The sequence below is a fragment of the Planococcus citri genome, chromosome 3 (genome assembly GCF_950023065.1).
Source record: "Planococcus citri chromosome 3, ihPlaCitr1.1, whole genome shotgun sequence".
NCBI classification, from domain to species: domain Eukaryota; kingdom Metazoa; phylum Arthropoda; class Insecta; order Hemiptera; family Pseudococcidae; genus Planococcus; species Planococcus citri.
Window position 1 is genome coordinate 54,300,709 of NC_088679.1, and position 26,960 is coordinate 54,327,668.

Genomic DNA, 26,960 nt, shown 5'->3' on the forward strand with positions numbered 1-26,960 from the left:
AGCCACCTACAATAATTCTCAGTCCTTTGATTAAAATCTGCAATCTGGACCCTGGTCTGGCGTATGTATCAACATAATAAAGAATAAAACCCAAGAATTCGACGAGACTGGCTGTTTAACCATATGAAACATAATAATACTTATAACCCTTCAACATGAATGGATTCGCAAAAGGTACAATACAATTATTATTGTAAAGTCACCTAAAGGGTTAGACCTGCGAATTTGCGACTGAAATATTTTTGCAGGTAGCCAATTTACCTGTTGTGGAAACTGAACAGGCAAATTATGCACAATAGAACACCTTATTTCGATCCCTTTTCTCACGAAGTCACTTTGATGTCTCGCCCACGAATTTTGCCCAGGGAAAATATGTTAAAGGTAATCTAAATGTTCTGGGAAAAAATAATCACGAAAATATTTATTTTTAATTTCAGTAGAGCAAAACAAGTTTACTCTACATTGGAAATTTTAAGAAAATTTCGTAAGATCAAAGTCATAAATGACGGCTCCGAGAATAAAAATTTGCCAAACACAGTGGAGATATACACAGACCAGCGTTTCTTTTTTCAAAGAAATCAAAAAAGATATCAGAAGATCATTTCATTAGATGCCACTTTCGGTGAATCTTTCTTGGTAAGTAGGTAGGTAGGTACCTACTAGAGTGAGTCATCTATCAGAATACCTCACTTATCGAAAGAGTTCCTTATCACCTTTTAATACTACCATATTAATAACCTTGTAAATTACATTGTACGAATATTCAATGAAATAGCACATTTGTTCTCAGAGGATACGGAAAGATAAGGGTTCAGAAACAAGAACCGCAAGTTTGATAAGAAACATACAAACTATCATCGAACTCGCAATTATTTCTCTAGCCACTTCCTTGTTCCTGTGTAAATCCTACACACGAATTCGATTTGTAATTTCCAAAAAGTAAAAAAAAAAAATTAAAAAAACTCAATTTACTCGAAGAAAATTCGAATTTGACCTACATATTTCTGAAGGATAGATTTTTTGCGATAAGTGTTGGCTCAAGTTGGATTGTCGAATGTGAAATGGTAAGCACTTACATTCGTGTACGTACGAACATATTTTGTATAAGTATGTGTATGAACTACAAAATTAATAAATGTATCTTATCACGAAGATGGATATAATTTAGAATGACGCCAATATGCCGTGACCTTCTGATTACAGTTATCTCACTTTTAATTTTTTGGCGCAGTTAAAAAGTAATCGAATAAAAATATGTACCTACTTACTTTCTTGCCATTCTAAATTTTCCTTTATTTTGTACTACATACCCACATTTTTATTCTAATAAGAGCCGATACAAGCAGGAAATACTAAAGAAAGGTCTCGTAAAAGTCCAATAAATACTTGAAAATCTGACATATTCTCATCATTTTAATGATACGATGCACTCCATAGATAATATTTCCTTTCACAATTTTTTTTTTTATAGTGCGCACGCGAACAAAATGTATTGCATAAAGAGGAGCTATACTAATTGTAGTTTGTTACAATGTGTAATAAAAATTTACGAGGCAAAAAAATTTTTAATAAGGGCGTTTATTGTTACTATATCTGTACGTTAATTAGAACTTGTACTCTATAAGAATAAGCAATTCATTAAAAACGAATCAAACAGTGTAAATTTTCTTTTAAATTTTCCAGCTCGTATATAGTCTTCATTGCACGCATCATCATATATCAGGGGTTTTTCAACTCGCCCAAATTATTACAATAATACATCACCCACGCGTCCGACTTCCTCTTCAAAATTTTATATACCTACAATTTTTTTTTCTTCGTGGCCAAAATGTAGGTTTTTTCGCATATATAGATACTCGAAAACAATGCCATTTAAAATTTCATCCTACGAAACGTATAATGGGAGAAAAAATTTAAGAACGACCTTCACCTTACTTATAGTTAAAGCGTCGACCTACAGGGTGTTCGAAAAATATCGATATCTATCAATTTCGATTAATTTTAACTCGTTATGTAGATAAATGAGCAGGTATTACGCAAGTGTATGGAGAGACTTTGAATGAAGCTTATTATTTTTAGTGATACATATAGGTCACACATAAGTTATTTTATTTTTATAACACTTTTCAACGCGCGAACAAAACAAGAGAACATATAGATATCAGGGTGGACCCCCCGCCCCATCAGATTCAGCAAGGATCTTCATTTTGAGTTGGAAAAAACACTTTTTTAAAACGAATAAAATAAAAAATAAATTTAAAAAAATAAAAAATAAATTTAAAAAAATAAAAAATAAATTTAAAAAAATAAAAAATAAAAATTGAAATATTTTTTTTTAATTCATTTTTTTATTTTTTTAAAAAGTGCTTTCGACCAATGTTTTTGACAAATCTTTTTGATCCATTTAAAAAAAATATATCCTCATCTTTTTTGTCGAAAATGCCACATTTGAACTTTTTTGAAATTTTCATTTTTCAATAATTTTTTTTTCGATAGCTCAAATTTTTTGTGATTTTGCCAGTTGGGCAAGGCGCCCAATCACACTCTTCAAAGCAATTCAATATTTTAGAGCATTTATGCAGTTTTCAATTTTTGTTTCTGTCATTTGAGGTCTACTTGGGAATATTCCCATATTACTTAGTCGACATTTTGTTTTTTCAGCCTTTTTTCGAAACCAGTTTATCAAATTTGTAAAAAAACGCTCTGGCCCGCCCTGGCCACTCTTTTCCTGATTTCATTTTATGAAAGCTCAACAACCAATGTGTTCATCCAAAAGTGGAGCATTGGTCCTCGTATTTTATTTCAACTTTTGTCAAAAAATGTTCCCCAAAAAGGGGTGAGGTGTTTATCCAAAGTATATGCTTTCACTGATTCAATCATTCATTATATCGAATGAAACCACATCATACAGTTCCAAAATTGACCCAATACGATTTTTTGCCTTTTCGAATTTGGAGGATAACCAAATAAATAAGCACATCATTTCCGAAATGGTTTTAAGGGGCGGGGGGGGGGCGAACTGTGAGTCAGAGTGAAACTTGTATTGATCTAATTCAAGATATCGAAAGCACTTTTACATCACATTTTAGGATTCACCTCGGCCTTTAAGGGTTAAAATGATTTGCAAATCACTAATTTTTGAATAAAGTCGTGTTTAGATGAAAATTTTTCTTCGCAAATATTTCCCATAAATTATGTCAAAATATTGACAGATACCTACATATCATTCTTGAAACTGAGGAAATATTTTGGAACGCAGTGGTGCCAATTTTTCAATAATTAGGTATTGCCAAGTGCCAACCTCAAAAAATCGAAATTTCAGAAGCTTTATTGACTATTTTTTTTAGATTTTTTCGAAAATGCCCTCTCTTTGAGGGCCCATATTTCCTCTTCAGAAGCATCTTCGGAGCTAAAACATTTTCAGAGTAACTTTCAATTAAAATGAAAGGTTGTATCGAATTTGGTCAAAATTCGCCAACTTTTTTTTCGCAATCCAACTGGCACTTTCTGAATTGAACAAATCTAAACTATAGATTGAAAGAATTTGTCATGAAACCCCTCTAACCAAAATTTTAGGTCCTAAAGTTCATTTTTCGATTTTTGAAAATTTTAAAAATTCAAAAAAGTTGTTTGAAATGCGATTTTTTCATTTTTTTTTTGAAAATATAAATTGCTATTTTTTTTTTTTAGCAAAATGAACCGACGTTAATAATTTTTTTCATTCAACTTCCGCGTATCAACAACTAATAGTGTTAGGTTAACTATTTTGGAACCTCCAGCGAATTTTCAAATTACTTCAAAAATTTCAAATCGCTTTGGCGAGGGGCCAAAAATTTACAAAAAAACTTCAAACTATTCGAGTTACCTGACACGTGCCTAACCTATAAAATGAGGGTCAAGTGCCCAAATTTACATCATTTGAAAATTCTGACCATGGATTCTGATATCATCTTCTGAGAGGAACAACAAAGGTTCTTTTTCTTTCACAAAATTTACCATCTTTAAAAATGAAGGAACCACAAGCCATTATATTTTAAGAAAAAAATGATTTTTTCAAGTTTCTCAAGATTTTTAGAAGTTTTACAATCGTTAATTTTGATGGTAAATTTTTGTGTAACTTCTCAAAACGAGCCAAAAATGTTTTTCTGTGAAACTGTCTACCTTCGAAATTGAAGGAGCAAGACTGTCTTTAAAATTCATTTGCCATAGCACGTTCAATTTCAGAGATAGATAATTTTGTAAGGGAAACTTTTTTGTTTTCCTTGAAAAGTTGTGTCAGAAACTATGGCCAAAAACTGTACTTTCAAAAATTTTATACACCTACAGACTCTTGCCCCTTCGATTTACAGATTAGGCTCATGTCATAAAAACCAAATATTGGGTGCAAGTTGCTCTTTTTTATTTCTGACCATTCCGGGGTCCATCAACTTCAGTTCTGTGATCTAACCTTTTTCCACTTCTATCACAGGATCTTCACTTTGGTTCGAACATGAAGCAAAGATGAAAATGCCACGACGTGAAATATTGTTTGTTAGGTTATTGAAGGCTCCGAGTCCAAACATCGACCTCAGTTCTTTGACCTGACCCTTTCATCCTACCAAAGTCCTCCACTTTCGTCCAAAGATGATGAAAAAAATAATGCTATGTGAGATATCGTTTGTTAGGTTTTTAGGGATGCTGAGTTCGAATATAAATTTTGTTTTTTGATGCGACTCCTTCAACCCTTATCGAATTGAAATGTGGCTAAAATTGAACCTTGAACAGTACGGATATTCCCGGTTAAGATAGGTGAAATGGCCCTGTTCCCAGATTTGGAAAATCATGATGGATTATTGTTGGGTACCTCCAATAAAAATTTTCGAGCGGAATTCCCGCCCCCCCAACCCACCCCCCTTGGTCAGTATAGCCAAAAAACGCGTTTTTTGCGCGAAAAATTCGGTATCCATGAGTGGTGGGGTAAAATTCTGGTACCACGCGGAATGTGTAGGGAAAGCCTGGGCCTTTCAACACGATTTTTTTCAAAAATTTTTATCATAGTGGTGGGGGTAAAATTGACAAAAGAAAACTTTGAAGCGCCACAGCTCCGAACTGAAGGGTACTACACAAAAACTGTTTTCGCCAAAATGTGTCTTTTTACAAGTACTTTCTTCCTGCTAATCCATGAAATTGAAATTTTGTCTGCAAAAGGCTCATATTTGCAAAAAACTCTAAAAAATACGCGTTTTTCGCGTTTTTTTGCAAAATTATGCGAAATATGCGAAAAGTGTATAGAACAAAAAATGTTGAGCGTCGACTTTTACCCTAGAAAACGTGTTCAAAAGATTGTCAAAACGCTCATCTACTGAGCTAAGCGCACGCACACATCACATTTTTGCAGCAAAGTCATGAGATGAGGTATTATGGCACCTGCACTGTGCACTATCTGATAATTGTCAAGTTGGTCATGTCACTACATAGTATGGGGCGAAAAATCGCTACTGCAAACTTGTTAAAAATTCCTGCTTTTGCCAAAATTATCAAAAAAGTCACATTTTTGTGAAAATTATAAAAAAATTCTAACTTCTGTCGAAATTATCAAAAAAGCACTGTTTTTGGTCATAATTGTCGAAAAATACATACATTTTCTTCTAAATGACGTTATCAAAAAATCCTGATATTTTTTGTAAAAATGAACAAAAAAACCTGTTGTCCAAAATTTCAAAAATTCCAATTTTTTGCCATAATTATGCCTTTTTGTAAAAATTGCCAAAAAAGTACATGTTTTATGCCAAAATGTTCAAAAAACCTTATCGCCAGAATTATAAAAAAAAGTCTCATTTTCGCCAAAATTGTAAAAAAAATTATCTTTTGTCCAAATTTCCAAAAAAGTCCCGTTTTTTGCCAAAATTGTTGAAAAAATACCTTTTTTTGACGTTATCAAGAAAGTCCTAATATTTTTTGTAGAAATGACCAAAAAACTTTGTTAGTAGCCAAAATTTCAAAATTTTCTTTCTTTTGCCAAAATGATCCTAAGAAGTTGGTGTTATATTTTTTGCCAGAATTGTCTGCAAAGTTCTGTTCTTGCCTAAATTGTCAAAAAAATCTCGTTTGCGTCAGAATCGTAAATAAGTTCCTTTTTTGTCAAAATTATAAAAAAACTCCTAACTTTTGTAAAAATTTCCAAAAGAAAACTCCTGCTTTTTGCCGAAATGTTCAAAAAATCTTGTTGCCTAAATTGGCAAGAATTCTTGATTTTCCCAAAATTATCCTACAGAAATCCTGTTTTTTGCCATCAAAATTCAATATTTTCTCAGTTATTTCAAAATAAATAGGTAAATTACATGCCTATAGGTAAGTATTGTGAAAAAAACTTCTGCTTTTAGCCAACATTTTCAAAACTACAGCTTTTTGTCAACATTGTCTGCAAGTTCCACTTTTTTGACAAAATATTTGTGGGCAAAGGCCTTTTTCTGATGAATTATCCAAATTCTATTTTATGCCAAATTGGTTAATAAAATCTTGTGTTGGCCAAAATAGATTGAAAGTACAGTTTTTGAAAAAATTGTCAAAAAGTTCTAACGTTTGCCAGAATTTGTCTCAAAAGTGCTGCTTTTTCCATTTTTAAAATCAATACACAACATACCCTCATGATGGGTCAAGATTTTGAATTTTGATAAGATTTGTTGAACATGTATGTATGGTACTTATTGGATTTGAAAAAGTTTTTGTTAAAATTTTTGAAAATTGAAATTGGAATCGAAATTTGTATTTTCTGCAAATACTGATTTTGAGTTAGATTTCTGAACAATTTTTGGATAATTTGCCCATTCTATGGCAACTTTATGTAAGTTTGACTTGCGATATTTTCATTTTGAAGGATTTTTTTTGACCAAGCATTGTGGAAATGTGTTTAAAATGAGAAGACCGTGAAAATTATAACTGGATCGCTCTGATCTCAATTTGAATTTTTTTGGTATTTTTTTATTCACGGAGTTCATGATTACAATTTGAGCTAATTTCAGTAGATGAGCGTTTTGACAACCTTTTGAACGCGTTTTCTAGGGTAAAAGTCGACGCTCAACATTTTTTGTTCTATACACTTTTCGCATATTTCGCATAATTTTGCAAAAAAACGCGAAAAACGCGTATTTTTTAGAGTTTTTTGCAAATATGAGCCTTTTGCAGACAAAATTTCAATTTCATGGATTAGCAGGAAGAAAGTACTTGTAAAAAGACACATTTTGGCGAAAACAGTTTTTGTGTAGTACCCTTCAGTTCGGAGCTGTGGCGCTTCAAAGTTTTCTTTTGTCAATTTTACCCCCACCACTATGATAAAAATTTTTGAAAAAAATCGTGTTGAAAGGCCCAGGCTTTCCCTACACATTCCGCGTGGTACCAGAATTTTACCCCCACCACTCATGGATACCGAATTTTTCGCGCAAAAAACGCGTTTTTTGGCTATACTGACCAAGGGGGGTGGGTTGGGGGGGCGGAAATTCCGCTCGAAAATTTTTATTGGAGGTACCCAACAATAATCCATCATGATTTTCCAAATCTGGGAACAGGGCCATTTCACCTATCTTAACCGGGAATACCCTTACGTCTTTTTTCGGGGATATTTTAGGTATTTTCTATGAATTTCAAACATATCGAATATATTCTTTCAAAAGCAGTTGATAAGCTTCAGTGGTAAGTAAATAAACAAAATACGAGTAGGTATGTAGTATTTGTCTACCACCTTTGTACCAATATTTAGGTGCATGTTTGCGAGAAAAAAAACATTTTATATTATTAAAATGGAGAAGAATATTTGCTCCCGATTTTATCCTAACCTAATATGATCCTAGCATTTGTAAACAATGCGTTAGTTTATCCATCCTGGTTCACTATTCTTATCTTATATCCTTCTGTTAGGGGTACCTATCTTGTAAAAAAAAATCCATTATATTCGTAGGATGTTTTAGCTTATCAATTTTTCAGCTTGAATTTATTAAAGCGGTTAATTTTTTGAAAAAACATTGGCACAAATAGCTGGGCGGTTATAATAGTAGTACCTTGTGTTTTTTTTCGGCAAAGCGTGTGGAGAAAAAAACTACTACACATGTAAACAAACACGTATTGTAATTTGTGTGGTATGGTAAACAACAACTATCAATGACTCGGAGCAAGCCCATTCATCGATTTATTTTAATTAAAAGAGAACCGAGCAGCGATTTTATACGAAATTAGTAAATGATTGGTTATGTGTAAATTTTTGGTTAAATGAGCACGAGCATCAGGAGCACATACGATTAAACACATTAACCCGATGCGGTGGTCAAATTATAGTCAAGACGAAGGTTTTTTCGCAGCCGTCGATTTTAACAAGAGATCGAAATTAATAATAATAACTAACCCATTGAAGGGCAAATACCTAACACTATAAAAATTTATCAATTTAAATTGTTGAAATATCATTAACCTTGAAACTAGATCACTGACCCATAATCCTGATACTATACGTACAAACATAATAAAATTATTCCCAAAGTTTGCAATTAAATTCTTCAACTTGACCGGTAAGTACAATGAATACATAGAAGGTAAACAGAAACTCAAACACTGGTTCAATTAAACTATTAACAAAAGGTGTAATTTTTAGTATTCTTCGCAGAATTTTTTTCCTCAGCTCGGTTGATGTTGATGGTACCCATATCAACAATCACAATATGGTAGACGAAGACGTATTAAAACGCTTGTAAAAAAATCTCCCCTCTTGTGAAGGAATCGGTTGCAGGTATTATAACGAGTATGCATTTAGGTGTCTTGTAGGAGATTTTTTTTCATTCTCTAATTTGGATATCCGTTCATGCAATCGATCCATCTCTTGAAACATGAAACTACTAATTAGATTTTGATGTGAACGATCGCTCGTTTAAAAAGAAATACGATAGTGTAGGGTATTATTTTGCTAAAGGAATTACAAGTGCTGGATAGCCCAAATCAGCTTATTTCCGCATCAACAGAATAGAAAATAGTGACATTTTTTGTCTCCTATTGTCTATTGCGTGATGTGTGCGCATTTTTAGTATGAGTGTGAACGGTATGATTCCTTCGTTTCAATTCTGTGACCATTTTTTCCCCACGAGGGTGTTTGTATCATTCTCTGTTTAAATTTTTAAGGGTAGGTTAGGTTAAGGTCGTAATTAAATTTGAAATTGTATATTGCAATTAAAGGATACCAACAGGAACTTATAAGTTTTTATCTGTATGATATGTAGGATCGCAATGGGAGGAGTTTCATAGTCTCATCTTTGTACTTTGTTACTTGAGATGAAGGTATACCTTACACAGGTACAGAATTTCCTCTAATTCAGTTGGTGAGAAAAAAAGAGAGATTCATGGAAAAGGTTCAGAAGTGCCCGAGGTGCCCCTCGCCAATATGAACGATATTTTGCCTACGTAATGTACTCGGAAGCACCTGCACCTAAGACTCAATTTCCCTGAAATGTGCCCATATTCTGAAAATTGAAGAAGCAGGTACCTAAATTTACCAAATTTTAAATTTCTGATCACAATTCTTGATGTAACCTTTTTGAGACGAACAAGAGTTTTTTTTTGTGAACTAGCCTATCTCTAAAATTAAAGAGATTATAAGCAATTCAAGTTTTAGAAAAAAGTAAATTTTTAGTAAATTTTTCAGTCTATCAAAATACGTATCGCCAAAAAAAAAAACGGCGGATTTTGACCAAATTTATCAGAGAACTTCATTTTGTGTTGAAAGTTACTCGTCAGAAAAAAATTGTAGCTTCCGAAGTGCCCCTGGAGAGGAAAAATATACCCTCAAAGAGAGGACATTTTTGAAAAAATTGTGTTTTTTGGCTCCTATCGCTACCCAAGTTGTTTGTGGAATATTTTTAGCTTGTAGAATCGATCGATTGTGGCATCAAACTGAATTTTCAGAGATTTTCTAGTCAAGAGTAAGTCGCAATTTATTCAAAAATTGGCCCAAAAAAAGGCAGAAATTATGCATGCATAAGTCCAAAATTTGATATCATTACGTATTATACACACTGAGGGGAAAAACAACAAAATAAAACAAATCTAAACCTAGAAAGAAGGTTAATTATAAACGGTGACCGGTTGCCGGTACCTTTCCAGGTATTTTACAAAAAGATGTCACGCTATTTTTGGCAAATGTGAACCCCGCCTTGATATTATCACTATCCAGGTGTTACGCAAAATCTAAAATCTGCGAAAATACACTGTACCATTTCCTTTGAGAAAAAATTAAAAAAGAAATTCAAAGTCTTTCTATATCTATAGGTATAGGGTAAGTATACCCATAGTGTAATATGTGATGCATAGCGTTGGATTGATGAATTCGCAGGTGCTAACTTCAACTGCGATCCCCGGTCTAGTGTCATCGGAACGAAATGAAAATCTATTTTCTTCGTTTCACGTGCACAATAGAAAGGCTTTTAAGGTGTAACCTTCGATTGAAAAGATTTTGTCACGGTTTTAAGAATTGTATTTACCAAAGACGAAGCGGCGCAGAAAAGACATGACGCATTTTGTAAACAAATCTAGTCAAATCTGAATTATTATGGACAAAGGAATTTAAACATCGTTCGGACACCATTCGTGTTCATCTGTACGGAAATTATTGCCATTATTGGTCAGTACTGCAAAGGTTGCCTCTCCATATACCTAAACCTATGTAGGTAACTTAAATAAAATGTACAAAATCGAAAACGTAAAAGAATAGTAAGAAAATCACATACTCATCAAATGATCATTAAATTTTTACAAAATGCCTAGAATGAGTTTTCTTTTTATACACGATCATCAAGTATAAGAAATATTGCCAAAATCTGACGTCAAAAATTCAATTATAGCCTTAATTTATAATTTATCAACTTTAATAAAATTTATAAGTATCTCCTGTTTTTTTGAAAAAAAAAGTTTAATAATCTTGGTAGTTGAGTTCTTTTTCTTTTCATTGTTCGTCAAAAGTGACCTCAATGATAAGAAACGATAATTTGTTTATAAAGTACTGCCTGTATAAAGTTATCAATGTTGACATATAAAACAGTTATAAGTGCTTAAGTTCACACGGAATGCAATACAACAACAATGTTTTTTTCACACTTAGGTATATTGATAAAAATAAAACAACTGATTGGTTCGTTTAATTAAAAAATAAATAGGTCGAAAAGATTACCTTTTGAATTATTTATCCGAAACGAATCTAAAATTACTCGCAGGGGTTTTCACTATGTTTCGTATCGATAATCAATAAAAATATAAAACTTCTCTCCTACTGTGATGGGTTCACCTTCACACCTGCCTGAAATTCTGTTATGGTTTTCTACAAATACTTCACTCGTTGAGTTTCATGAAATTATCAAGTCTACCTTAGTTCATTCATAATAATAACCAAGTGGAAGTTGGCTCTCAAAGTCTAAAACTTCGTTGGTGAATTTTTTTACTCCTTACTTTTACTCAACCCCTAAAAAAAGATTTTCACTAAAAAAATTATCCTTGTTAATGTTGAGCTGAATTTTTTCAAATTTGAATGGATAGTTTGTACGTAATTGATCCTCTTAATGTTCGTCTTTGGGGATTTTTCAAACGTTTATTTCTTTTATATTTTTTTTTGAAACCTCCATTTGACGAAATTCAAGGGTTGCACAAACATTGTTGAATAGAACACTCGACACGTAAAAAGTGATCCAAAAATCACCAAAATCTTTTGAAATTTCAGTCAAGTTTGTCAAAATTTGCATAAAACATCGTGAAAACACGTTAAAAATGACAGAAAAACACTAAAAAAAAAAAAAAAAAAAAAAACATTAAAATTACTAAAAATTAAAAAAAAAACTTATAAAATTTGGCCACATTTGGCAAAAAGTTGCATAATTTGTTAAAATATGTTTAAAATGACAGTAACTTGTCCATTGAAGAAATTCAAGCAAAATTTAGCAAAACTTGCATAATACATGATCAAAAACGTTTTAAAATGTCAGGGGAAAATTACCAAAAATTGATGAAATTTTGACAAGATTTGCACAAAAAATCATGAAAATATGTTAAAAATTACCTACGTTAAAATACTACAAAAAAAGCGTTAAAATCAGTAAAAATTATCAAAAGGTAATAGAATTTACGTAAAATTGAACAAATTTTAGCAGAAAGTGCATTATTAAAATATTATAGGTAGGTATCAATAAAATTGATCGAATGTCATCAAAGTAAAAAAAATTGGGCAAATATGATATGATGTAGGATGGTATTATGAAAACTTTAAGATGGGCTTAAAATAACTCGAAGTATACAAAAATTGAAAAATATCAGTAAAATTTGAGTAGACTTGGCAACGTTTAACACATCGTTCAAAGTTGATAAAGTATCTAAAAATTTGAATGAAATGTGGCAAAAACAAAATACCTATGTAATGTTGTCCAATGAAGAGAACAATGGATTTGGAAAAATGATTCGTAAAAGTGAGTTATGGCTTCAGGCTCATAATTGTTGTAATTCACAAATCACTAATTGCAGCTAAAAAAAAAAAACAAAAAACAAAAAAACGAGTGGAAACGTGAATCAGCAATCACGTTTAAAAATGATTTGAATCGTCCTCAACTTTGCTCAAGAGGACAATGAGGAGTTGCAAAAAAAAATTTTTCTGATTCAAAAAATACGTAACATTACAAAAATAATTATTTTTTTGATAAGAAATATTATCAAACTGTTTATGTATGTAGTTTCCTGAATTAAAAAAAAAAGTTTAGAATGTAAGAACAAAATACTTGATTGAAAATTTTTACGAAAAAGAAAACTTTTGGCATCACTGACCGATCTTTTTCATTACTTACTTACCTATACCTATTGTAACTATATTTTTTTTTTTTTTTTTTTTTTTTTTTTGGTAAATTCAGAGGACAGATTTTTTATATGTATTACCCTTTTTAACGAAATTAATCAAGCAGCAAGTACTCATACCATCTAGTAAATTGAAGTATAACATATGATTCAAAGCCTCTAAAATTCATTGGCCTAAATACTTCAGTACTTTTCCATAAGCAACAAAAGCTCTCATATGATCGTTTCCTATATTAACCTTCCACAGGTAATCTCTTAACCTACCAAAAAAAATATATATATGAAAGTAAATACTTAGATAAAGAAAGGTCGAATTTCTTTCAAATTACCAGCTGATAAAAAAAATAAGGAAACATGATTGGCGCTTCCGAACTTTACGCGGTTAACCAAAGCCATAAAAATAGAAAACTTGTCATAGGTTAATTAAACACGATAAGATAAGGATACCACATATTAGTTTATTCAGTTCATCGTGATCGTCTCAGAGTTGAAAAAAATGAAAACCATCGATATGGCAACAAAGTTGAACTCAAACTACCGTCAAATTGGGCACGTCAACGTTCAGATATACCAGGAAAATAGTAAATAATCTCACGATACACGCCTTGATTTTATTATTTCGATACATACCATGCAATGCTATGTCATACAGGTGAACCTAAGTACGCTTTTTTGAAGTCTAGCCACTATAACCAGCTCGATACACGACATCGAATTACCAAAAAATCCATCAAAAAGAGAACAATACTCGCGTAATAAGGTACAATGTAGTTTATAAATCGAATCGTTTCATCACAATAAGTATAGAACATATTCGTAACACCTTAAAAAGTGATGAAACCATCTCAAATCTTCGAACTAATCCAATATCCATAATATAAAAGTAGGTACCTACTAGTACTACCATAACCAATGAAAAAAAGTGTATCAAAACTTACCCAAATTTCCTTACGAAATTGCGCAAATTCACCATTAAACGTCACCCAAATGATACGATGTTGAGAATCATTTGATTTCACTTTGAAAGCCTGCAAAAGTACTTCAAGTTAATCATCATTAAATAAGTTAACCTTTTATCAATTTCGATAAAGATGTTTCCGGGTAAAACGAGCCCGCAGGCGTCAAACTTTGAGTAGGTAAACATTTCAAGTTGCAAATTTAACCAACTTAAAGTTAACAACAATGATAATGAAAATTTTCTTTAAATTCGCTTTCTGTTTACATTATATTAAATACCCTCTACCTACTACCTAACTATCTACGTAGTACATATAACGAAGGTATTCCATCTTATCATCACTCGAGTGTGCCATATTGACCTAGAAATTTTATATTTTAATTAATTTTTTTTAAGGGAACAGTTTAATCGTTGGGGTACATTGATAAATATCAGAGAAAAATTCGAAAAATTATGCTTTCTATTTTTTACTTGAGCGACGCAAGTTCTCTTCATTCTGCTGCTAATTTGCAAAAATTCAAAGATGCCTTCCCCTCTCCTCCCATTTTCTTTTCTCGACTTTGCTTCAGTTCGAACGTATGGTAATCGATCATGCATACTCGTAATTTTTGAACTCGTGAATGAATACAATTTTATACATAGGTACGTCAGTCGTTAATCGAATAGCCTATCGCAAGTACAAGTACATACAATATACATACATTCCTATAGAAGGTTTTTATTTAGGTGAATTGCAAAAATGAAAATATTCGCTTCGATCGCGGTAATACAACACCTCCATTTATCTCATGTCGGTGTTAAAAACCAACTCGGACGATGTAAATTTATCATAATTAATAATAGACAAATATCAGCTTAATGAAGATTTGCTGGGTTTAATTTATTCGTGAGAACATGTGAATTTAACCTTTAACAGACGGAAAGTGATAACAATAAGTACTTACTAAGTAAATTGAGAACGCTTTAGTAGCCTACATATTTTAGCATGAAATACGAGTCGTCTCTTGAATGCATTATAGTTGGGAAAATGCTCCCATACAGACATACCTACTAAGTAAGTAAATTCTACGAAGAATTGAAACAATCGATTCACAATATCGTAATAATTGAATAATATTTTTTGCAGGTTTTTTTTTTTCAAAATGAACATATTCTTGGCGCCATTTATAATGATTTAATGAATGATGATGTGAATTGAGGGATGGAAATAACGAAGAGGCAGCCCCTCCTCACTCAAAAATTCGTCAAAGGTAGACGATTTTAGCAGAATGTATCGAATTCTTTTTAGAAAATAGGTGAGTAACTAGAAGGTATAACAATTCCAACGCAATGAATGAAAATTCGAATTACGCTCATCCGAATTTCAATTCGTAAAACTCAAAAAAGCATGAAAAAATAAAAAAATTGTAAAATACAGGCAAACGTGGTAAAATTTTTAATTTAGACTAAAAAAATTTGGAAATCACGAATTTGTCCAATAAGTACTCGTATCAGTTTCTCTGAAAAAACATTAGACTAATATCTACTTATGTAGTTAATATGACATATAATTTTATGAAATCCAGAGGGCTTGAAAGTTTTTTGTGGGTAATTCCCAGTTTATTCAACCGAAATTTGCCTTTTTTAAAATGTCTATAGGGAATTCTCAGCTGAGTCAGCAGGGAATTACATCATTTTTGCCCTCTCCCTAACTATACGCAATTAGTTCTTCGCTACGTTTCGTTTCTGAGCAAATTTAACCATCCATTTCCAAATTGTGTATACGGAAGGTAGGCACAATTCGAAGAATCCATATTCCTGATTTTTTTTCTTCAAAATTTTGATTCAAAATGAGTGAGGGGGAGGGACTACTCCCTTTTTGAAATAGCGCTCATATTAAAAATCTGCATGGTGTGATACAAAACAGCGTTTAGAAAATTACATTGAGTCATTCAGAGCGATTTTCAAGCATAGTTCACACTTGAAGCGTTATTTTGAAAGTTGAACTGACAATTGAAAAGTTCAACTTTCAAAATTTCAAATTAAGCTTTCTCTAGATTTTTCTATTTAATTTCAAGGCTATTTTAAACCATCATTTTTTAGTCAAAAAGAAACTCTTTTGGAGCTTACACTTTGATTAGATCAAACGAAGGCTATATTACATTGGAAGAGTATAGGTAAGTATTAAGTACCTATACCCATAGTTAAAATTTCAGGTGCCAAAATTAATTTTTGGATTTTTGGCGAATTTTTAAAATTAAAATGTTTAGAAGAGCTGTTATTATTAAGAATTTTATATATATTTTTTAACGAGAAAAACAAAACAAAACAATGTGAACAATAAAATAAAAGTCATTCTGGAGCCCCCAGTGACTTGCCAATTTTTCTAAAAAATTTCAAATTGGTCTGAAAATGTATTTTAGCATCAATAATTCTGGTTAGTGCTTATTGGACACCTGCTCGGTCGCTTTACATGGTTTCTGCAAAATTTCAGGAGTTTTCATTTAAAAGTAGGTAAATTTATGACCATTTCTAAATTCCATAAAAAATGAAAAAACCAAACAATAATTTTCAAAATCAAAAAATCACGAGTATAATTTTTTACAATACTGCAATCTTGCATTAACTAGGTACGTCCGAAAGTTACAGGTGCTTAAGTTCACTTTCGGCTCTTTCAAAGGCTTTTTAAACTGAAGAAAATTGAAAACTAGTTGAATGCATGTATAGGAATGGCCTAAAACTGGAAGTTTTTGAATCGAGGGAGGCTTGAAATGAGACAATTATTTACAAACAATGGTTCGTCTATTTTGACAAAATTTACTAGTCATAATTGTAGTTTCTGATTTTTATTAATTTTCAAAAATCAACCATCAAAATCCAAAAATGAACTTGACCTTCGAACGTCTTTGAGAAGTTCAACCCATAAATTTTCAAGAATTTTCGTAAGAGAAGTTGGACTGAACGATTAGATTGTGATATTTGAAAAAAAATTGAATTTGAGCGATAATTCATTTTGAAAATTGAGGATTTTTCTTTATTTTCTCCAAAAGCTCATTTTGATTCCCGAAGCCAAATTCACAGATGCGAACGAAAACAAAAAGCCAAGTTGATAGAAATTTGCTGTAAAATTTTATCAACTGAAAATTTTTCGATTGTTTTTCTCAATTTTTTCATAAGACCCGGAAAGTAAAAATTTAATGCTCCAAAACACAACATTTCAATCCTGTTTTTCAACAACTTCAACAGCTCACAAGAAAACATTTTTGCGTCGCAACAAAATTGAGCTTTGGAAAATTTTCAAAATGAGTGATTACTCAAGTCAAATTCATAAGAAGTTTTCAGTTTCTCATTTCTGAATTTTGATTTACACTCGCGTTCAAACCATTGCAGAATGGATCACCCCACTGTATAATTCAAATACCTATGTAATTATAATCAGCTGATGTAAGATACCCTTCAGGCAAAAAAAAAAATGCCTTTTAAAAGCATTAAAATTAGCCTATCACTTCGTGGTTCTTATCATCGGGAAATTATTTTTAAATTCTCAATTAATTACGATAACTTCATAATTAGGTACTACGAAAAAGGCCATTCACCTCATTTAATGATAATCACACCGAATTAGGGATCAGCTACATGATTGTGTACCTATACCTTTTACAGTTATTCGAATTACAAAAGAATAAGGCAAGCAAAGGCAAAGGCAGGTACACAAAATAACACTATCTGTGCATCGCTATACTACCTACGGTGATTCTTCAAAAAAGAAAATTTCACTGAAAAAATTCACCAAAAAAAAAAAAAAAAAAAAAAACTAAACTCAAATTGAAATCCGTTAAGTTAATCAAGTATATCGTTCATTTCTTGGTGGACAAGCGAAATCATGGCGAAATCGAATTCGAAGGTATACACTAAAACCGTTGAGCAGACAGGCGATAGCGAATGCGGCGAGAAGAAAGTTAAATACAGGGTGGCTGGCGCCAGTGCAGACCCAACGGTGTATAATGGCTCGGCTGTCATTGAGTGTCTATGTCTTTAACGTTAACTTAACGTCGAGCTCGAGTTCATATTCGCACATATTTTTTTTCTATCGGCTGAAATTCACCTCGTCAACCATAAACCCACTTATGACTGAGCATTATCTTATCTACTCGCACAATACAACACTACCTACGTGAGAATGATATTTTTATTGGGTTAGGATTTCGAGCTAAAAGTGAACGCAATTTTTGACAAATTAACGAGTATCATACTCGTACATACTCTGGTTGTTATTATTTTCAACAATGACGTAATTGAACAATTAGTAGTAGTACGAAAATGGCGACGTATATAACGTTTAAAATTGCAGTTTTATTTACATTCGTAGCCCATAAAAATACGAAATCTGGGGTCAAAATGCAATAAATTCGCTATAGGTGAGTGGGGGAGTAGGAATAGGCAGAGAATAATGAAAGTAAGACCAAAACGAAGCGATGTTTTTCGATTTATCAGGGAAAAATTTACGAGATATGTTAACAACATGACCAGCATGTGAAAAAAAAGTCCATCAGTAGAGGTAGACAATATATACAGGTAAGTTCTTATCATCGAGCGCACCTCAGTGGGAAACATCGATTAAATTAAGTAGGTAATGGTCGAATGGTCAAAGCCATCAGACCCCTCCGACGTTCGCATTAGCCAAAGAAGATCGTTTGGAGTTGGACAAACTACTAAACTAGATCGTCGTGTACGAGTACGACTACGATAGTAATTCACATAATCGCCATATATACCACAACACACGACAGCGACATCGCAGGCAAAGGCAAAGGCGAAGATATGATGCATAAGGGAACATCTTCGAGGTCTCGTGCCTTTTGTAAGTTACAATGAGAACCCCTGCGCCTATTATCATTTTTGTCAGCTTACATATTATATGTAGGTCCATACACATTACACAGTCGAGTCGGCTATGCTACATATAGTCTACGATGTACGAGAACATCCTGCGCATAATCGTAAAACTGTCATATTAATCTACCATACTATTAATTTCGTTTACCTTTTTGTGATTCTTCTACCGAAAAAATTGATCCATTAAGTTGTCCTTTTCTCGACATTTACGACCTGTTTACAGTTTACCTTTTCCTAGTTCGCGTCTATGAGGGTTGTTCGTACGACCGAATCGCGTTGTAAATACCTTATTACAGATTTTTACGATTATTTAACTCGATCGCAGCTCATTGTAGAGAGAGGTACATGAAGGCGAAATATCATTAACGGAATCATTCGCTCTTTTTTCTTCCTATATACTTACACTTGGGCCATTTTGATGCAAGTCTCTCTCTCGAGGCAACGTGCATCGTTCACGTTCGGTGATTTTCAGTAAACAACCCTTTTATACTTAATTAAGTTTCTTATTTATTTTTTTCAAAGGTCGCCCTTGTAAAATATATTTTTAACAACGTATAAACCTACCAGCTTACAGCCTGTATAATTAATTAAACGTTGCACCCTACCTACCTACCTATCCTAACTCGAGTGACTTTTTATTGTCACAAGGCAAAGGTATTATGTATGTAGATACCTCATACACACTACACATAAGTAAGCAGCTAAGCGTATTTCTTTACTTAAATCAATTAAATATTCAATGTAACTTTTTCTTCTCTTGTTCTTCCATTGAAAACAATACCATTCGCATTCCCCGATGATGAAAAAAAAAGCGAGTGTGTAAAATACATACATTATGGGGCTCATATATTGCAACCGGCTCTTGTACACTTTTCTTCCTTACTTACAAAGCGAAGCGATTCTTATTGTCAGACGAGCCACGAGACTGACGAAGTTTTCCCCCTGCGATATGAAAAGAAAACCAGAACTTGGCCAGTAAAAATGTCAGAATGATTACGAATATTGGGGTGATCAATGATAAAGTGTTCGGTCAAGCATTACGACGAGAATTATTACCCCTCTAACAATATGCGTTTCGATGCTTAAAAAACTACTAGAATGATCAAATTCCAGAAGTTTAAATTGCAAAGATGCGGATATTTCTTCTTTTTTATGTAAAAAAAAAAGAAGTAAATATGCTGGAAATTTGATAGCAGCTCATTTTCTCGAGATCTGAATCCGAATTAACTTATTTCGATGGGGTGAAGGGAGGGACGAGGGAGGAGTTCGCAAATCCAAAAAACCATAGTTATAAACAAGTTAGATGTACAGTCATTTGGTGTATTATTTTCGTAATAAGTATAAGATGAGTTCCAAAGAGGGATGTTTTTTATACCTACGTGAATTCCTTCCCTTCACTACTCAAGCAGTTGGTTTCCATGAATCAAAAAAATATCGTATTTTGACCGGAAAATGGTGCTGAAGAGTTTCTGACACCAACTTTCAGGTCTTTGATTGGATGAAAAATTGTTGTAATATTTTAGTTAGGTAATGGCAATTTTTTTAAAAGTTGACGTTTAAAAAAAATACAGTACTACAAATTGATTCGAAAATCATTTAAAATGCAATTTGAACATCATTTTTTTGAATAAAATTGCTCTCACATTTGAAAAAAAAAGAAAAAGTAGGTACATTATTTTGAGATTCTAATCAGAAGATCGAATTCTATCATTCCCTCTCTTCTCATCTCTTCACAGATTTTGCATTACCCATCGACTTTTAAAGTCTCAAGGGGTTCACTCTGAAAAAGACGATGGAAGATGAAACTGCAGAAACCATTTTTTTTCAATTATTTGAACCATAAAATTTCTTGAAAACCTAAAGAAAGCTCATCTATAAAAAAATTTTTGGCAAGGGAAAATTTTGTTTGAAAAATTGTAATCTATCAACCCAATTGTATGTACCGTACTTTCAAACCAAAAAAAAAAAAATCAGTGATTAGAGAAAGGACAAATTTCATGGGATGGAGTTTTAAATATTTTTACCCCTCAATATTGAAGAGTAGGCAATACGTCGAGCAAGCAAAATGAAATGTTTGTACTTTTATGCACACCCTGTAGGAATTAGGAAGCATTACGTCGTAATCAAACATTGTCCCCGAATGTAAAAATTTAAGAAGTAGTTTAAGTGATTTTTTTGGAATATGGGAGGGGGGCTAGAGCAAAATCACAAAACATTTTAATATCAATCCAAACTCCCAAGGATTTTTGGAGAGGTACATACTTATTACCTATTCCCAAAGCCCAAAAATTTTTGTGGTGTGCCAAAAAAACATCAAAAGGTACATAACTAAACTAAGTTTCAGCTTCTGAATTTCATCTTTTGATCCATGACGAATTTTGGAAACTTAAAATTTAGTCCATTACCCAACAAAAATCCAAAATGTTACAAAATTGAGTTAGAAACCTGAACTTTGGTTTGAATTCTAGTTCGACATTTCAAATCAATTGGAGATGATCTTGAAGCACTCCAGAGTCCACAACGGATTTTTGGATTTTCTACTTCGAAAAAAAATCCGCAAAAAATGCCCTAATGAAATTTCGCACTCACAAATTTTAGCCCAGGTATTCTATAGACAACACTTTAGAATCCAAAAAAATTCTAACGGAGATAGAGGGGGGGTACGTGACATGCTGAAGTTTCTTTTCTACCCTTAGACAGTATGCGTCATGTAGAAGGGGGATGAAACCTATCCAAAAATGAGGTTTTCACTTTTTCCCCAAAAATATGGCCCCTACGAGAAAAATCAATCAAACAATTTTATTTATTTGCTTCAGTTTTTACAACTTTATCACAAAAAGATAATAAGTATTGACAATTATTAAGGATAAAAATAAAGGAACAGGATTTTAAACCTGAATATCTTGGAAAAGTCTGGGTCGAAGACGACGGTTTATAGTTTAGATGATTTTTCTTACATAAATTGAGTGAACGCATCTTCAGCAATTTGATGCCAACATCTCTTCGAATCTGCAAATTTCTCACAAACCAAGGGCTTCGAGAAAAATGATCATAAGCAGAATTGCTTTACGTAAAGTTTGCTCCAAAAAAAGGCAAAGGGGAATTTGCTCAAAATTATTGTAAAAATATGGTAATTGGGTTATTTCGACCCCCTGAGCATAAATCTTGCATTGATTACCCACCCCCTCTCTACTGAGTGATGATCCTAGTGGTGTTACTTTGGACTGTATTTCCTACATTTTAAAAAAAGTTCCTCTTGTTATGATTCTTTGGGTAAAAAATTCCTTTAAATTACTGGGCTATTCGGATTAAACGTTTTGGTGACCTCTTCATACTGAGTATTTCACTATATTTCTCGGAAACTGCAAAATTCAAAAATCTACTCGAGGCTACAGAACGGCAAAGAACCTTAAACACCATTCAGAGTTTCGAATTTGAGCTCCCAGCACAATTTTATAAAATCTTGATTTTTTCGTGAAACCAACTTAAAAATTTCAAAAATTGGCCAAAAATCGAAAAATGATTAGCAACGTTTGAAAATTTATCTGATTGTGATTTTTGAATTCTTCGACGTATCTTCATTCATTATCTCATGAAAAAATCCATAATTTTCATCTAGAAGAGTTTTCGTCCCGATACATTTAAATTACCTATTAGTTTTCTTTCTTCTGTTTTTTGGCTATCATTGCATTTCAAAATGTTGCTGGAAAATGTACACCCGCACCCCTGTTAGCCCTGTTTCTTTTTTCGCACAGATCAAGATAAAAACCACTTCACCTTTTTTTCTTCGTCGAATTAGTCAAGCTACAGAAGCAAAACATACCTACTCGAGCATTTAAGGATTTTTAGGAAATACAATGAATCATCGATATTTGAGAACCAGCGTCTCCGTTTATATGTATTAGGTAGGTATACATAGCGATACTTAAATCCACCCACGTCTTGTGACTAGAAAACGCATACGGTGCGCCGTTCGTCGTTTGTATATCTCAGCAAGACACGCTGTTAACAAATCCTTACTAATTATTTGTACACGGTGTAATATCTTTTCGCACACAGGACGTCTGGTAAAATACAAACGTTCATTTGCGATACTTTACAGTAAATTACGACAACCGCTTAGAATAAGTTTACAAGTCGGCGCAATGGTAAAAGCATGTACGACACGTAGGTCTCTTCCAAGGCACAATGGAAAAAAAAAGGCGAAAGAAAACAAAAACCTAATAACTTTCCACCGATAAGTACATAAGTAGGTACACATTATAACACCTAGACGACGACGACGTCGTAGACGTAGAACCGTTAAAATTATCATAATTCGCAATTTTTTCTTGTCTCAAACATGTGGAATATCGCACAGAAAGAAATGCATTCGCAAACGAAAGGGGCCAACTTTGGCTAATATTATCAAGGCGGCATAGGTGTTATTTAATACAGCCCGCAGAGTTGCTTTTATCGCTCTTGGTGACAGTTATCGTTTCAAGAACGAGCCAGGCACTTCAAAACCCTGCCAACTTAACGAACTGGAACTTATTTTATTACTCGTAGTCTAACAATACTCTTGCAACTTTTAGAAGCCGAAAGTATACGTATGTACAAACAACTGTAATCGGTATCGGGTATTTTGAAGCGAAAATTTCCACCGGAGTCGTGTAAAGTCGGCAATAAAATTTACTTCGGACTCCAATTATCCTACTTCAAATTCACTGTACAGTCGTTGGGAGTCTCTGGTTTGGATTGGAATGCGAGATTAGGTATAGCTGACACCGAAGCAAGAAAATCGTAAAACAATAATATTGTTTCAAAAAAAACAAAAAAACAAAAAATTGACAAAATGACTGCAGTTTATATAAAATTAATTTAATCGATTTACCTACCTTAAGTACTCGGGCGATTATATTTGGGGTATTCCGAGTCTTGAGATATAGACTCAGAGAAGGAGAAAAGAGAGGAATGTTCTGAAAATTTTGAAAATACATATCATTTTAGATATTTCAGATATCTCAAAAATTCAAAAATTAGGGCTCACTTCATTCATTTTCAAACATTTTCCTGTTCCCCTATTGACTATTTTAGCCCTAAAAGAATTACGTACGCCGCTCCTCAAAAGTGTTCAAAAAAAATTTGAAAGGATTTTAATTCTTTTCCTCGGGCCATTCAAAATCTTTCACGCCTCTTAAATCAGAACATTTATACTTGCATGAATTCTCAAATCAAATATTCCTGAATTGAGTGAATTTTTGATTTTCAAAAATTTTGGAGCATACCACTTCCCATCCAGGTCTTGAGTTGAAAAAATCGACAGGGTATCAAAATTTTGGAAAATGGGGGAATCATGGTGTCTAACTGTCTAACAAAACTCCCAGATAAAAAATCATGACTTTCATGACCTATTTTTCACATTTTTACCGCATGAAAATACCCCCCTCCCACCAAAAAAAATATTAAATAACTTGAAACTGCGAGGAAATTTTTTAAAGTTGTTGGCAAGTAGGTATTTCAGTTTTTTCATTTTTCCTATTTTCAGGCATCGTAGCAAACATTTTCTAAAAAAAGTGACTTTATAGTGACTTTCAGCAGTGAAAAAAGTAACCAAAAAAGTGACCAATTTTTTTTCATTTCAGCGTTCAGAAGAGCAAAAAATCGAAAAAAACAAAAGTAAAAAACGTTCAATAAGAAATCGATACTATTCAATTGAAGAAAGTTGATTTTGAAAATGAAAACAGAACAGGCCTAAGCGAGGGCGAAAGCTCTAGAAAATTTGAATTGCAAAAGGCATAAAAACAATGTTTTTTCGTGAAAAGTTTATTTTTTGGATTTAAAACTTGATTTTTTTAGAAATAAATTTCCACCTTGATTATGAAAAGGAAAAGAGAACAAGCCCGAGTGGAGCAAGGGTAAAAGTTTTCGATAATTGATGTTTCGAAAAGTAAAAATTTGTGTTTTTAAAATTCTGAAATCATTTATGTATTGAAGAAAATTCGCATAAAATCCTTTGAAAATGAGTAAAAAATAAAGATAATTTGGATGAAAAACGATTTTTTTCAAGTGAGAAAGTTCCAAAAAGTGACTTTTTGGGAAGAAAAGTAACCAATAGTGACTTTTCGTGAAAAATGCCTGCCTATTTTTTGAACAAATTTTCGATTTTTTTTTAATTTTATGGGCTTTTTGATAAATGTTCAAAAGTGTTTTTAGCAAAATTCATGATTTTTTCATGACTTTCATGACCGTTAGACACCCTGAAAATGGAGTAAACTTTGATTTACATTTGGGGTCTTCCATGTCTGAATCAGTCCGATTTATTTTGCTCGATTTTTTTTGTACATTCCCAACATGAAAAAAAAGGAATTCATTTCATGCTCAACTTTGGAGTAAAATACTAGCTCGAAGTCAGAACTGCTGCAAACTTGGGGAAAATCTGTTCGAACAGCATTTTGAAAGTAAATTAATTCAGACTACAGCTTTGAAAATATTCGCTAGAAATTTCAGAAGTTCAAAGTGAAGCTTTTTTTAAAAGCTCAATATTTTAAAAATCTAGCCAAATTTCAGAGCTATTATTTTAAAAATTTCTAAAAAATCTACAAAGCATGCATTTTTTTCGCCGTGTTCAAAATTTAGTTCAAAATGTTAAAAAATGTCAAAATACCATATGACATAATTATGGCGTCATAAGCTTTTGAGAGTACTGAACACGAATATCATCAACTCATTTTTTTTATTTTAGCCCTCCAATGCCCCCTTGGCTTCTACAAATTTCCTGAAAATTGGTAAACTCGTGTGACATATACTCGTATGTGGTTCATTATAGGATTCTGGAAGCTCTATCAAGTAAGAATATCAACTTCGAGTTGATTTTATTTAAAACATTTCTCGATTAAATAAGGAGAAAAAATTACAAAATTTTCCGACACTTTTTTGTGTTTTTCCTAGAGGGAAAATTCCTCAATTTTTTTCCGGAACTCCAGAAACTGGTCAGAAGAGACCCTACTTCTTTTTACCAGTTGGCTCAGTTTTTTGAAAATCGAATTTTTGACCTGGACTTTCAGGAAAATTGCGGATTTCAGTATTAAAAAAATGATAAATACTTAAAATTCGATTAAATTAAACGCGAAAAAAATATGAAATTGGGTATATTCAACTCGCTAATTCTACATACCAGGAAGAAAACAAATTTGACTGAAAGGGACTGTTCCTATACAACGAAAAATGCGGGGATCTTCTTCAAAATTTCAAAACTCATTTTTGAATCTCACCAGAAAATTCCCAGAATCTTGTCAAAAATGTAAAAATCCTATATTTTAACGTTTGCAAATAGGAGACTGAAAATTTTTTGGAGAAAATGACCAATTTCGATTCGCCTATCTCAGCTTGGTCACAGCCTTTAAACATTTTTTCAAAATCTTCTCCCCCTGTGCTAAATTCTGTTCTTCTTCCTCGGGCTGAAAAAAATACCTGGTCATCATTACCATGTCACATGCCCATAGATATAGAACTTCCAAAAAAAAAACATACGGCGAGTACGACATAGATTACTCATTCAAAAATCAATGCAGCACATAATATTGCGTGCAGGGCAACTTACGATCATTTTAGGTACCTGGAAAAGTAGAGACCATTATAGGAGAGTATAAGTACACGCTACATGACTCAAATACGTAAACGATATGTTTGCACAACTGTTACTTGGTATTAAACAATCATTTATTTGAAGGAATCTCGCGACTGGCGAAGCGTCAGAAATAGATTTTCTAAAGGGGGTTACCATCGTTATGGTATACGAGATACCTACAAAGAAGGTAAATAAGAAATAACTTTGACACGTGTCAGTATATAAAACCGCATATAAGAATGACCCACAGTAAGATTTCATAGCGTAACATTTCCCCAGCTCAGCTTGCGAGCACATACTACATAATAGATAAAATGTGCTAAAGCAGAAGCGTGATCCGGACAATAAAATAGCTAAATCTTATATTTTATAGGTGTTCGTTGAAGAGATCAAAGAAGAGGAAGCGTGCTCTCTATACGAAAATCGGTCTTCTTAAAAGACTACGTTCGAGTTTTAAACGGCGTTTAAATAAAAATAATGTATTTAAAAAAAGGTACCTATCGAAATATATCGATCAAGGATACCTAGGTTAGTTTCCTATAGGTACACGAGGAAGTTGCTATTTACCCTCGAATCTGCACTAGTTCAACTAGATGACAATTTATGGGCCATAAAAAAAAGAAGCGAAAGAAGACTAGTCTTACAACCCAACTATTAAAATTTTCAACGCTTCGT

General features: G+C 32.7%; 1 protein-coding gene across 1 annotated transcript in view; it reads right to left on the reverse strand.

Moving 5' to 3' along the window:
• Nucleotides 1-26,960, reverse strand: part of LOC135840759 (uncharacterized) — a 272,818-nt gene that overhangs the window by 33,011 nt on the left and 212,847 nt on the right. Inside the window, exon 4 of the mRNA XM_065357428.1 lies at nucleotides 13,782-13,871. Within this exon, the coding sequence (XP_065213500.1) occupies nucleotides 13,782-13,871 (90 nt within the window). The remainder of the gene's footprint in view (nucleotides 1-13,781; nucleotides 13,872-26,960) is intronic.